Below are 14,221 nucleotides of genomic sequence, written 5' to 3'. Positions count from 1 at the left end.
TGAGTAGCACCCTACCCTGGTGGTTAAGAATACCTGGTTATTTACAATGAACTGAATTCAAAGTATCACTCTGGGCAGGCTCTGGGTTCTTGAATGTTCTTTAATGTTTTGTGGTGCCGTATTAACCTATGTATTGACTATGACAACATGTACTTAATCTCACAAATAAGGTAAGTAAACACTTTGTTGGTGCCTCCACTTAGTAGATTAATGAAACAAGGTGTGATCAATCCACTAAGAAATAATATGAATGATTTTGTACGGGCCGGTCCCTTTCACCTATTCACTGAACAGTTGATTCTAATTATCATTCACACACAGTACTTTTCAAAATAAAATCACTGTATTGACAACAATATGAGTATCAAATGGGTTATATTATAACCCACTATGAAACACAAAAATATCCCTTATTAAAGGGATACTTTGCCCAAAATCAATAATTCACAGATTTTTCATGTATATGTATTTATTTTGTGGCTTTTCATACCTTTGTTTGATTGTCCAGTTGAGGAAATGGGGAAGCAGAGAGAGGGGGAATGAAGGAAAGGGCCGCCCGATGTGGGATTCAAACCGGGGCCGCCTGCAGCGAGAACTTTAGCCTCAACACATGGGGCGCCTGGCCTGCTTAACCTCCTGAGCCACTTGGCGCCCCTAGAGTTCACTTTTGAATAGTCCAAAACAAACACTATGAAACATCCAAACACCTCCATACTGCTCGTCCGTACTGACCCAAGTGTCCTGAAGCCGCCACATGAAAAAGTTGTTTGGAAAAAATTAATTTGATCTCTGTTTTTAGCCTTGTTGTAGTAGTAGCTCCCAGTGGCTCTGTTGATGTTTTTTTTGCAACATAAAATAGAAAATGGCACGTGCACTCGGGTTTGTTTTGTACTCACTGTTCCTCTTCAGTTAGTGTGAGAGGTGTGTGAAGATGACTGGATTGAGGAGGTTACGGATGAAGATGAAGGGAGAATGAAGAGGCGCAATGGAGACTGGAGCATTTAACAGGACACCTTTGCCATGGGCACACCAATTCAATATTCATTCATTCATTCATTCATTCAATTCATTCAATATTTGAATGAGTAGATGTAAATTCATAATATCTTCGTCTTGACAACACCACAACTCATTACTGATGCAGATTCAATTATTATCTCTTCTTTAGACAGCACTATCTTCATCGTCAAAATAATTAGACGTACAAATAAATAAAAAAAATAAAGTAGTAAACACACACTTTTCTAAGGTAAATAAACCTCCCTCACTTGTTGTGTCCCTTTAATGCATGGACCAAAGTAAACAGGCAGTGCTTCATCTTTAATTTGAACCAAGTACAAAAACTAACATTCTTTCAACTTCTTCTGAAGGAAATGTTACAACTAATAGTTTCCTCATGCAACGTAGGTGCACATTTAGTTCTTCTGTGCTGTATGAAGCAAATACAGGTAAAAGAAAATACATCAAATGATGACATAAATAATATGTGCAAAAAATCATATCATTTTTTGGGGGCAGTTTCATTGCCATTGTTGTATGCTTTAGGAAGGCACATGCTTATTTTTTTTATTAAACTCAAATTATGTCTTTGAGTCTGCACTTATCTGTGTCTTTCTGTTCACAATAGATCAAATCAAATTTTAGAGTGACAAAAACACATACTTTACTCTACTGTCCCTTTCATCTCTATAAAACATTTGACCATTTTACCTCTCTCAGCTTATTGTTTTGGTTTTGTCAATCTTCAAGTTTTCTGTTTTCTGTCCCATTTGTTTCCTGACACAGTTCAATGTCTAGTTTAAAAGACATAACAGAGCCTTTGTAGGGAAAGAGACACATATTCCCACCAGGAGTTTATGGAGTTCAAAATATAAATATTGGACCAACAAATGACAAAGTTGGCTACATTTTAATAACTTAATAAGTTAGTGGTATGGGGAGTCTGCTGGCTGGAGGATTTCTTTTTTTTTTTTTTTTTTGTTTGATCAGTTGCCACAGGTTGGACAGGATGGGTTGATTGATTTTGTATCTTCCTAAGGGCAGATTCACAAAAAAGAAAAAAGAAAAAACCCAATTTGGCAACATTTTTGGCCATTATCGTAAAAGACAAGTGCTGAGTTAAGGGGTAAGAAGAAGAATTTCTTTGAGTTGTCAGAGCAGGAAAACCACAAGTGGATAACGTTACTGTAAATCAATCAATCAATCAATCAATCAATCAATCAATCAATCAATCAATCAATCAATCAATCAATCAATCAATCAATCAATCAATCTCCTTTATTTAACCAGGTAAAAACTCATTGAGATTTAAAACCTCTTTTCCAAGAGTGACCTGGCCAAGACGGCAGCACACAACAGCTCAGTGGCACATCACACAATACTCAAATAAAATACAATCACACATAAAACATGATTAAACAACGCAATCACACAGTAAATAGCACCAACAATATCTCAATTACATCTTATTGTTTCAGTCAATTATTGTTAATGCCATTGTTATTAACTGCACCTGTACTTTCATTAATACATATAGAAATTGGATATGCAGAGCTTTATATTGCATATTTTTTGCAGTCTTTTATAGAGAAAATAAAAGAAAGCACTCTAAATGCCCCTTTGTTGCCATGTGTATACTGTGGTGCTGAGAGTGTAACGCTGAGATAAAAGCTTTCTCCGACTCCACAGAAATTCTGCTCTTTATCCCTTTGCATTCAGAAAGCTCTCATCTTATGAAGCTATAATTCCAGTTGGCGATGTGTTTGTCAGGTGCCGTTAAAGGTTTGGCGTCTCAGCTCATATCTGAAGATGGCAGACTCAGCAGGAAGCTTTGATTGAGAAGCTACTGTAAGACCTGTTTAGTCTATCACGCATAAAAAAAATAAATTAAAAAGAAAAACTGCGGATTGCTGTCTCAGCTCCCAGCTAACTGGAAACAGTTTTTTTGCCACATTGACACCGCATGGATTTGGAGAGAATCAGCACTTTGCAGACATGTGGAAACCTGTGATATCGCCACTTTCTCAGACTGATTCACTGGACTTACTGTAACAAGGTGTAGCAGGAGGAGACGTCTTCCTGTTGTTGTACTTCCAACTTCTGGCCAGTAGAGGTCAATAAAGGTCATTGATAACTTCATGCTGCTTACACACTCTGACTCTGTACAGGGCATCCTGGGATCTGGCTTTGCCCTCAAAGTTCAGGAGCAACACAGGCAAAAACATTTTGAGAAGAGACGCAACCCTGCAGCAGGCCTCATCCAGGTACATGTGTAGGAGAAGCTCTATGTAGATTTATATAACAGATAATGTCTGATTTATTTCTCCTGACAAAAAGCTAATTTCGTCTCTCTCCATTCAGGCTGCTTGGAGGTTTTATGCTACCAACCTTTCCCGTACAGATCTGCTGTGCACTTGGGATTTTTATGAGCAGACTGTAGCTATCCCCATGTACAGGTAAGTGATACAGCTGGAAGAATAATGCTGCACATTATTCAGCATTTCCAATAAATACAACTGTTTTCCTGTATCACATTCTGCCGTGTTTCTTAAAACCAGGAATCCCAGGGGACAACTGACCCCCCAAAAAATCTTATTCCAAATGTGTCTGTTGAATCAGTGCTGCTGTCTGTCATGAAGAATTACACTCTGATGTGGCTTATTCACTTTCTGCTTTAATAAGTGTAATTTTACAGTGGATGAAGCCGGACTCTTGGCAGTGATACCAAAACCTCTTTGAAATGCTGTTCAAAAGACAAACACTGCCAGTGGCTACTTTGTACAATGAAGTGCTTATTTTGCCGTCTAGCTGTATGAATCAGCAAATAAGTCGCCGTGCTTCACTTCTACACTGCTGATTTCTGACATTATGTGTCTAGAAGCAGAAGATTGTTGCTTGTTTCTTCCAATTTGGAAACGACTTTGTGTTTGGTCTTATTCCAGTTGTAATTTGAGGTGAAAAGGTGATGACCAGCGGAACAGATAACTGCCAAATGAAATGAAATTAGCTTCAAAGTGCCCAACGGCTAGTTTTAACCTTCCAACACTGAATTGGAAAGGTCTTGGCAGAATAAAAAAAAATGCTTTCTGTCTTTACTCAGGCTCATTCCACCCCTGAATCAGCTGGACCTGCTGAGGAATCTGAAGGGCAAGTCATTCAGGTATCAACATGATGATAATGATCATGGGATGCTGATAATGTGTATAAAAATAATGATAACAGTGAATAACAGTTTAACAAGTTAGAAAGAACATGTGAAAGATTTCCCCCTTCATGTTAAAGTTGCAATAACCAATTATTACGGAACTAAAGCTGTCAATTGGTACAGTTGTGATAACAAAGTCACTGCTGAACAAGCAGCTTGCAAAACCCATTGAAACAGAACCTGTGACCATCACTCTGATGCACACAGTGAACAACAAAGCCTAGAATCCAATTAAATTTCATGACAATTGGTTGATGTGCAAAAACCTTTAAAACAGACTGAATATTGGGGCTTTAATTCCCGATGGTGCCAGAAACCTGACTCCATAGTGTAAATGTTGGGCAATAGACCAAACAACTGAATTGCATGATTGATTAATGCAGCCTTAAAGTGGCCATTATCGGTGCTCTTTAAATGTGCATGGTGTGCAGTGGTTGCAAACATGATTCTTCAGTTCAGCGTCTACTGTCGTTTTGGTTTTTCAACACTCTGCTCTGATAGCACTGTGTTTAAATGCAGCAAATGGCTTTTTTTATAGCATCAAACCTATGATAACACAGCATTCAGCTGCCAAAAAGCCAGGTAGTTCTCAATGGTGTAATGGAAACAATCAGGAGTGAAAAATTTTCAAACAAGGAGCGCTTCGTGGACTCCTTTCTCAAATTAGGGGTGCGCTTTGGAGAGGGATATAGGGGATGTTAAGAAAACTCCAAGGCACTCTTTTGAATAAATAAAATGCCTTTATTAATATGGCATTGTCACAGTGACATATTAAAAATGACTGTGTTTCAGCATAAAGCCTTCATCGGGGAGTCAAACAGTCATTTCAGAAACACCTGGTTCTTTTGTCTTGGTGTTCAACCAATGACAAGCTTCCACTCAGTTACTGTGACCCAGAGTGGGTGTGGTCACCAGCCAATGCCCAGGCCATGCCCTTTTGCAGGGGTTGTCTGGTGACCACGCCCACCAAGACAAAAGAACCAGGTGTTTCTGAAATGTCTGTTTGATTCCCTGATGATTTATGCTGAAACGCGTCAGAGTCATTTTTTAATGTCACTACAACGATGCCATGTTAATAAAGGCATTTCATTCATTCAAGAGAGTGCCTTGGAGTTTTCTCTGTTTTTTTTCCAATCAAGGGAATATTGCACTTAAATTCATCAGATGGACACAAATTCAGTTTCAAATGAATGCTTATCTTGCTCAGTATCTGCTGAATGTGCAAGCAGGCAACTGTTTGCAGTCAGATCCACCATCCCAACTTAAAAGGTGTTAGTGTCATGTACGTACATAGTTTGTTTCCACTGCCTCCAAGTGGCCAGAATTTGGTTACTGCAGGTTTGTGGCCTCAGTGTTTTCTCCCTTGCTAGAAAAGTGATATTTGGTACTAATCCATGTTAACCCTTAAAACACGAAGCAGTGCCGATGATAAAAGACATGACTGATATGCACTGTTTGTAATCGTGTGTGTCCTGTATCCTTGCAGGAAGGAGTCTCAGACAGAAACCTCTCCCAGGTCTGTAATGTGATTGGTTTCTATCTCTCTTCACCTCCCTTTGGCTTCTCTTCAATTCTGCTCTTAGCTGCTGCTAAGGCACTCTTCTTGGGGGAGTGCGTGTGTATACATTATATCTGTGTGTGTGCGTGAGTGCGTGTTTGCCTGTTTGGGGTGGGTTTACCTTAAGTCCTGATGCGAGTCAGACATGGACATGGCTGCGTGTTAAGTGCCTCCTTCAAGAACGGTCATGCTGCATTTGCTCACATGGTGCTCAAAGATCAGCTCACTTTGGCCTCACCCCTGAACTGACGGCTTTATTAAAATTTCACCAATAAGCTGTTCTTTGATGCTCAAGCTTTCAGCATCACCTCAGGAAAAATAATGATATGAACACCTTTAAGAGCCTTGCTTGACTCTTACCACACTGTTTTTTGATGAAGGAAACAAGTGTAATTATTGACAATGTAGTAACACTTTGTCATGACTTTGTGTTTTGTAAGCCATTTGTACATTTTGTGTCTAAGTATTGTGTGAATCAACCATAAATTAGCAGTACGAATGATCAGAAAGATACAAAAGGCATTTAAATTATTATTTAAAGATATTTAGCCACTCAGTGGTATGATATGATTGGCACATGGGTCGCAAATGAATTATAAAATATAGTCAGAATAAAGTGTTACTTGCATCACAGTATGGCACACACTGCTGTTTTTGTGACTGTATCCACTGCTATTTTATCTTTTTGTGTCTCCTCTACTGCCCACCACTCCAGTAATGAAAATGCACACAAAGACAGACTTTGCGGGTGCTGTCCGAGAACTATTAGGTATAGTTGCTGCACAGATACTAACAACTGCACTGCAAGTCTGTCTGTCCCCATCCATTCCTATCTCTGTTCCTCTTCTTCTTTAAACAGAAGTACACTAAAGGTAGAGGAATCACAGAACAAGGTGGATCTTAGAGAATACCTCACTCAGTGAACAATAACATGTCACTGCTTTACACAGCTCTGTCAGTGATGTGTACATGAAAGGTTTTATGCTCAGTGTGAACACAGGTGCTAATTTTCCCCACACCTTGAACCTTTTATCCATAGAAAATGCAGATGTACATCTTTGTTTACCGGCCTGTCAGAGTTGATGTATGGTTTCTGTTTATTGATGTCTTTATGCAGTTGATTTGCTTGCTGCCTTTTTTTGCTTAATCGGCCCTTGTAAACTTCTGTTCAGCAGGCAAGGTGCATATTGCTGAGTACGTAGCCATGTTTTTCCTTTCACCTACTCCTGTGTATGAGGCGGAGCAAACAGTATGATGGTGAATTATTTTGCATGATTTGTGTTCACTTACTGCCTAGAGTGAGACCACAGCTCTTCCTTTTGAGATGTGCAGTATCATTTTGCTTCCCATGCATGCTTGCTTGTAGCTTTCCTGCTGCTTGCCTGACCCACTGAATGCTCCACTATGTTCGTATGTGGACATGGCACCTGCTGCTGTAGGACATTACCCATTTTGCATTTCTGCTGAGGTAAGATTTATTATCACATCAGTGCTGAATTCTACAAATTCCCAAGATTACACTTAACACAGCAAAACAATAGGATAAAGACATTTACGGTAGTCACAGATTGGATTGTCTTTACATTTTTTAATGAAGCTGTAAAACTAAAACAGCAAAGAAAAAAATGAAATTGGTTAAATTTCCCTTCTTATTACTTGCTCCTTGTAGTCGAAAGGCCAGCTTGAAGGACAAGGTGTTTCCCAGCCCTTCTAAAGCTCCCATTGCCAAGGGGAAGGCTCAGTCTCCTGGGGGAGAGGAAGGGGCTGAGGCAAGTCCCAGCAAGGTCACCAAGAGCTGGAGCTTCAACGAGAAGAACCGAGGGCCGAAGCACGCCTTCAGAGCCCGCGGCAGCGCTTCACGGCAAAACTCTGAGGGTGAGGGAACTTCACACCATGCAGTCACATCTGACCGGATTATCACTGAGAGGACTTACAGGACAGCACACCTATCACTACTTCTATTTACCAAGTATCCAACATAGTAAAATAAATGATCCATTTGATCTCTGTGGTCAAGGTGGAAAGTTTCTGACACAATATTTATATACTGACACAACACAATAAACACAATAAAATCTGCAGAGAAACTCAAGCTACCATTTAGATTTAAGAGGCCTGTATAACTGTGACTATGCTAGTAAGCAGAGGTAAACATCTATCCATGCTCTGTCTAATTGTAAGGTCTGCTTTTAGTTATGATTAAGTTAAGATAACCAGATACTAATCATACAAAACTAAACTAACCAGAGATGCGGTGTGTTAAGATAAGATAGCAGGTGAAAGTTATGTAAAGATAAGTCAACCAGATGTTAGATATGTGAAGCTTAGTTAAGCAGATGTTAGATATGTTTAGGCCCCTAGTTTGGTTAAGATAAGCCAACGAGACACTGGTTAGCCTTAGATAGACAAGTATAGATTAAGCTAGGCTGACCAAATTGTGTCTCCAGCTAAACATTTAGCAAACTGTAAGAATGTAAGTTAAATCTGATAAGGTAACAAGCCTTAATAATAAACATTACAGCAGCTCATTATTAATGAGACTATTGAGATGAGAAGCTTCCTTGACCAGTGTTAATTTCTGACGGTCGGTCTTTCCACAGTGATATACCTGGGTCTAGTTGATGTGGAAGAATTTATTCTGTGCCATTAACACTCATCATCTGTGAGAGAGGGTATTGATGGCATTTAATTAATTCCAATCAAGCCTCTTTTGGAAGCAGTACTGTGCAGGTAAAGTTTCTCCTGCATAAGTAAAAGAAAGGGAGATGGTGACACCAAAGCCAACATTTCAACATAATGATGGGGAGACAGACGACTGTTTGGTTTGGACGTTGGTGTCCAGCTGTCATTTATTGTTGGACAACCAACCAAGTGCATCCATATTGTCATCCAGGCCACTGTATCACTATCAACAAATATATTTCTCTCTTTCACCATTTCTTTGCCTTTTTGTTAAGCAGTTTAAACCAGTTCTCATTAGTTGTTTTTCCTCTTCCGCTTCATGGCATGTTAAAGTGCTGATTGAAATGCAGGATGAAGACTGTGGACTGAAGAGTTCTCCAGGTTAGACAAGTCATCATGACATGTCTTCAATATAGACTGTAATTTACTGTAATACAGACTGTAGATTGTAATGTTTAGAAATACAGTTTACCATATTTGTCACTTATAAAGCTTTGTAGTACAGTATATGCAGCTGGTAGTGTAAATGTAAGAGAAGAGAGACCAGCCTTTTCAAACATGAACTAGAAACCATTCACTGGACTCCACGAGTTACCATGTTTGGAACTGATTTGTCTGCCATTGTCATCCTGCTAGAATCCATAACAAATCTTTTTTCCATGTCTCTCCTCTCTCTCTTTTTGCAGCAATTGAAGGTTTAATAAGTAAGACATTGGGATATTTTGTTGGATGTTGGGGAAATAATAAAAAAGACAAGTCAGCTTCACCAGTCTGAGAAACCTGCATGCTGAAATCTGCTGAGATTTTTTCACTTGACATGAACCCTTTTTTGGATTTTTTTCTGATATGAGTTCCCCACCCTCCTCTTTGTCCCTCCTCCCTGTGATGACTGGAGGTTCTGCAGCATGAGTATAGCTGAGAACAAGCATGTAATGACTCAAGTATCCATTAGGATTGTAAGAACTCCATTCAAATGATTATATATATTTAATCACAGTAGCGGTACTGATAGAAGTTTATCCTGGGTTCAAGTCAAGTGGTGTCAAAATAATCCAAAATTGACCCAGAGACAAAATGCCCAAATTCCCCCCGCTTTACGTTGCATGAAGAGACCTCACTTTCCCTACCAAATTCTCATCTAATATCTGATCAGCAGTGATTAGGCCTCAACACCTTTGCCTGTATGCACTGTGCTTCAAAATCCATAGAGCCTTTTGGCTAAACTAAACATGCTAGTCACAATGCTAATCTTCACTGTAATTGGTGGTGGGAAGAGAGTACTTGTCATTAAAGGTTTCAATAAAGCTTTATCCCATCAGCACTATCCTTCAATTCTGCACCAAGTCTTTTTTTTCCGTTGTTCCACAAAGCTCGCTCACTACGCTCACAAAATGGCTAACTGGCTTGAAACCAACTTGGTAATTGAATTTTTGCACCTTCAAAGCTCAAAGCAAGGGCTCTGCTTTGCATCTGTTGTTGACACTGGCCGCATGGAGGCCGGTGAAATATTCTTTAAGAGTGTCTTTGTCTTTGCTCTGTAGAGGCGAGCCTCCCAGGAGAGGAAATCGGTGATGACAAGAGCTGCCACTGTGAGTTTCTCACTCAAGAGTTACCCCCAGGATTGAAGGTTGCAATAAGAGCAATCTGGTAAGAGTTGACGCTTTAATTTTTATGGTTGTGCTACATTTATTTCACTCATCTGGGCAAATTATGATTGTTTAATGACTTTTTTCTTTACTGTGTGGTTATTAATAGTTCAGGCCACATGAGCCTCAACAGTCCTTATAGAATAAGATAATTACCTTTTTTTTTATAATTTGGCTTTGCCTCTATATCTATAGTATATTCAAAATACTTAGATCTGGGGAAAATATTTTATAATTCTCTGGTGTTTAATTTGTGTCGATCCATAAAAAGATATATTTGTGGTTCAGTGAAACAAAAGGTGTCAGAAGAAAGGAGGCTCCAGATAAATGTTGTAAATGAGCCTTGAGTTAAGTTTAGTTAAGTAATAGCTAACAGGCTTATTTTACAAGATGCAGTGAAAAAAAACTTGCAGTATGTTGTGTGAAAGTAATGTGTCCTCTCTCAGTGTCATGAAGTTTATGGTGTCAAAGAGGAGGTTCAAAGAGAGCTTGCGGCCTTACGATGTCATGGATGTGATCGAGCAGTATTCTGCAGGTCACCTGGACATGCTGTCTCGCATTAAGAACCTGCAGACCAGGCAAGTGCATGTGCACTACACAGTGTGTTTGAGTTCTTTAAGTGTATCCAGTCCACATTAGTTTTAGTTTCAGAGGCTGTTGTTTCACTGAGTGTTAATGTCAGGATGGACGTAAGTTACTTCTTCAGTGGAAAAATATATTTAAGTAATTACAACAATAGATATGATGTTTGTGGTGTAGCTGGATAATACACACATGTTGTGAAACATTGATCTGCCTGTTTCATTTGTCCAGCTACATGCGCTGTATTCAGATCCCAGTTTTATGTCAGTAAACTTTACCAAAAATGTGACTCATTTGTTCTGCACTGAATGTGTCTGACTCATTTTAAAAAATTACATTGATGTTATAATTCACATTGTTTTCTGTATCAGTTTTCCCTCCCACAATTAGTTCCACCCATCTTAATCCCCCAAAGGTCTAACATGTAGGATAAATATATTCCAACAGTGAAATACATACACTTTCATCCACAAAGTCAGACTCACCGTATGTCATGGGTGTGTGGAATATATTGAGACTTCTTCTCCATAGCTGATGTGATTCCCACGTTGCTTCATTTTGCATTGCACTCATATCGTCTCTGTGTGCCTTGCCAGGATAGATATGATTGTGGGGCCCCCTCCCCCCTCAACACCTCGCCATAAGAAGTCCACTGAAGGTCCTAGGTTAGGTTAATAGACTGCACCTCTAGAATGACCATGTTATCAGCATTATGCTCCTTATAACATAGACCAAATATTGAAGCAGTTACACGCTACCTTTATTATTTTTGATTGATGGGACCCCTTTTGAGTTCAAGCCATGTGACCTGACTCATTAAGCTGGAGAAAATCTGCAACATGAAAGATTTTGTAACAATTCAAAGAAAATGGTTTGATAAAGTATTGTATCGCAACATTTTCAGGATGTTGTGTCCTTCTTTAGCTCTTAGTTTGTCACACTATATCAGCTGCTATCAAGAAAAGGCCAAAAAAACAAAAAACTAAAAGGTGGGACTTCCCGTCGGTTTCTCACTGAATGTTAATGAGCCATGTCATATGGCCTGACTCAACAGGGGTTTGACAGTGCTAGATGCTTGCTCTCATATTGGAGAGACACAGGGAGAGCTCCCCCATTAGGATGCAATGGAAATGAAGCATGAAGCACAACAAAAGCATGCCAACTGATGCATTTTGATGTGTAGGCAAAATGACCCCTGTAGCCACACTTTGCTTCATTCAAGACTGCCTAATGTCATATTGCATGCCTCCACACCATCCACCTGAGATCAGTACTTTCTCAGTGTTAGGCCCATCATTCATTCATTCATTCACTCTTTCAGTCAAAGCACAATTATTTGTAGCTTAGCAAGAATCATCAACATTAATGCTTTTTCTCCTTATTTTCTATATAAAAGGAATTCACATTATAGCATCATGAACTTCTTTAGTGAAATGACATCTGTCTTTTGTAGCAGAGCAGTGTTTTCTTTTTCTTTTTTTTTGGTTTGTTTTTTTAATCTCTGATATTATCTTTCCCAAATGCCAGGGTGGACCAGATAGTTGGTAAAGGTCCTAAAGCTGATGGAGAGGCTGCAGAGGACCAGAGCATGATGGGACGTCTAGTCAAAGTGGAGAAACAGGTAGGAATGCTTCACCAATGCAGGTCCGTAAAAATTGGTTCCCAGTGAGATCAAATCATTTGTTTTATGTATGACCTCTGTTTTCCTGATGATCAGTATATTCTAATTTAAAGTAACACCAGTTGTACATTGTGTGATTTTATTTTCTCCTCCAGGTGGTCTGTATGGACAGGAAACTTGATTTCCTGGTCAATGTCTACGTGCAGCGCATGGGCATCCCTCGCTCTGAGACAGATGCCTTTTTCAACTCCAAAGAGCCGTATCCAGCCCCGCCTTACCACAGCCCGGAGGAGAGCAAGGAGGAGAAAGAGGGAAAGGAGGAGGTGAAGGAAGAAAAGGAGGTGAAGACGTGCTCCGCTGCAGATGTCCCATGCTCTGATGTGTCTATGGAGAGGAGAGATCCTTTACTGGGTCGGTCCGTGGCGAGATCGGTGGGTACTCCCTCCGGCAGCAACAGCCGCCCCTCTACCTCTTGGCAGCACCAATTGCAGCACCCCCTGAGCCAGCCTGCCTGGAACAGCAGCGTGGCCAACACCCCTTCACCCATCGGTGGCAGTGGCGAGCACTCGCCGACCCTGTTCCGCCTTCCTCCTCCCCCCGCTCCTCACGACCGCTCCTCCTCCGGCCTGGGTGGCAACAGCAGAGAGAGCGGCTCCCAGAGCAGGAGGCGCCACAGGAGGCAGAGGTGTCAGCAGGATGCTACGGCCGTGGAGAGCGATACCTCTCTCTCCATCCCGTCGGTCGACCACGAGGAGCTGGAGCGCTCCTTCAGCGGCTTCAGCATCTCCCAGGCCAAGGAGGACTTCTTCGGGCCTTCTTTCTTCGCAGGCTCAGGAGGAGCAGTAGGAGCAACCGGAGCAGCGACTGAACCTGGAGCTGGACATTCACTCTGTGCCAGAGTCAGACCCTTCATAGCAGAGGGCGAATCAGACACGGACTCTGACCTCTACGCTCCCTCACCCCTGTCCTTCACTGGAGAGGTCTCTTGTGGAGAGAGGGGGTGGCCAGGCCTGAAGTAGGCCAGGAAGGACCTGCTCTGCCTGGTGGAGAGGGATTCACTATGAAATAGGCCAGTGCTTCAGTTGCCAACAGGAAACCTATCATGAGACTGTGTAGCCAACTGACTGACTGTTGCTGATGATTCAATTACAGACTAACCTTAGGTTAAGTGAATGGGTATGGTTAGTTATTTATTACAGAGGATGGTGAAAATACGTTCTTATAAAAACAACGGGATTGTCCTTTATCACCTTTATGTTTGTAATGTTACACTTTACAAGCAATGCTTAGTTACAGTTGTGTTGTATTCATCAAGTTTCTTGATTTAATCAAAAAATATCTCTTTAAGGACACTTAACTTAGTTGAGAACATTTTTTTCGTTGTTAGTAATGACAGATACATGTGTGAGAGTGTGATGTATGACACTTGGAACTCGACAGTAATTTGTATCAAGAGAATGTCACTTTGCTTTCTTATGAGTAGTGGGTGCATTTGGGGACTTCTTCTGTTCAACACTGACCACTTTAACTTTGAAAACATAGTGGCAGTTAGTTAAGCTGCAAAGATTGTTGAAGTCCTACCATGTGGTTAGAATAGTGTCTTGATAACTTCTATACCTTTGAATGACTTGAGGTGTTATGATGCCAAAATCTTAGCTATGATAATCAATTAGATTCTTGCAGTAAAAAAAAACAAAAAAACAATGCTTGCTTTTCAGCATCATTAATTCAGCCTGGTGTTTACCGAATACTACAGAAGTCCCCTCAGAGTATTGCAAATACTTCCCCATCAATAAACCAGTGAACCTCCTGCATGGCATGTTAAATGGTTGATTTAAGGACCGTGTTAAGCAGGCTACAAAACCAGACAAACAGTGGCTAAAGTCAGGACAAGAACATCAGCAAGTGTTTTTCTTCTGTACAGACAA

At 40.4% G+C, this 14,221-nt stretch overlaps 1 protein-coding gene across 7 annotated transcripts in view; it reads left to right on the top strand.

The window, feature by feature from the left end:
- The window catches only part of LOC146984233 (potassium voltage-gated channel subfamily KQT member 2-like), a 34,994-nt gene extending 20,997 nt beyond the window's left edge, over positions 1–13,997 (top strand). Inside the window, exons 7-18 of one of the 7 annotated variants that reach the window (XM_085781203.1) lie at positions 3,168–3,263; positions 3,361–3,455; positions 4,100–4,159; positions 5,691–5,720; positions 6,478–6,531; positions 7,432–7,637; positions 9,131–9,148; positions 9,986–10,091; positions 10,537–10,668; positions 11,269–11,337; positions 12,200–12,293; positions 12,449–13,997. In XM_085781203.1, coding sequence (XP_085637329.1) covers positions 3,168–3,263; positions 3,361–3,455; positions 4,100–4,159; positions 5,691–5,720; positions 6,478–6,531; positions 7,432–7,637; positions 9,131–9,148; positions 9,986–10,091; positions 10,537–10,668; positions 11,269–11,337; positions 12,200–12,293; positions 12,449–13,312 — 1,824 coding nt within the window. In that variant the 3' untranslated portion in view covers positions 13,313–13,997. Of the gene's footprint in view, positions 1–3,167; positions 3,264–3,360; positions 3,456–4,099; positions 4,160–5,690; positions 5,721–6,477; positions 6,532–7,431; positions 7,638–8,777; positions 8,826–9,130; positions 9,149–9,985; positions 10,092–10,536; positions 10,679–11,268; positions 11,338–12,199; positions 12,294–12,448 lie in introns of all 7 variants that reach the window. The other 6 variants (XM_085781197.1, XM_085781198.1, XM_085781199.1 and 3 more) reach the window with 6 other exon arrangements.
- Positions 13,998–14,221: the final 224 nt, after the last annotated feature.

This window comes from Trachurus japonicus, chromosome 7, assembly GCF_045865225.1.
Source record: "Trachurus japonicus isolate A0001 chromosome 7, Traja_1.0".
Lineage (NCBI taxonomy): Eukaryota > Metazoa > Chordata > Actinopteri > Carangiformes > Carangidae > Trachurus > Trachurus japonicus.
This window is presented reverse-complemented; position numbering and strand designations above follow the sequence as displayed.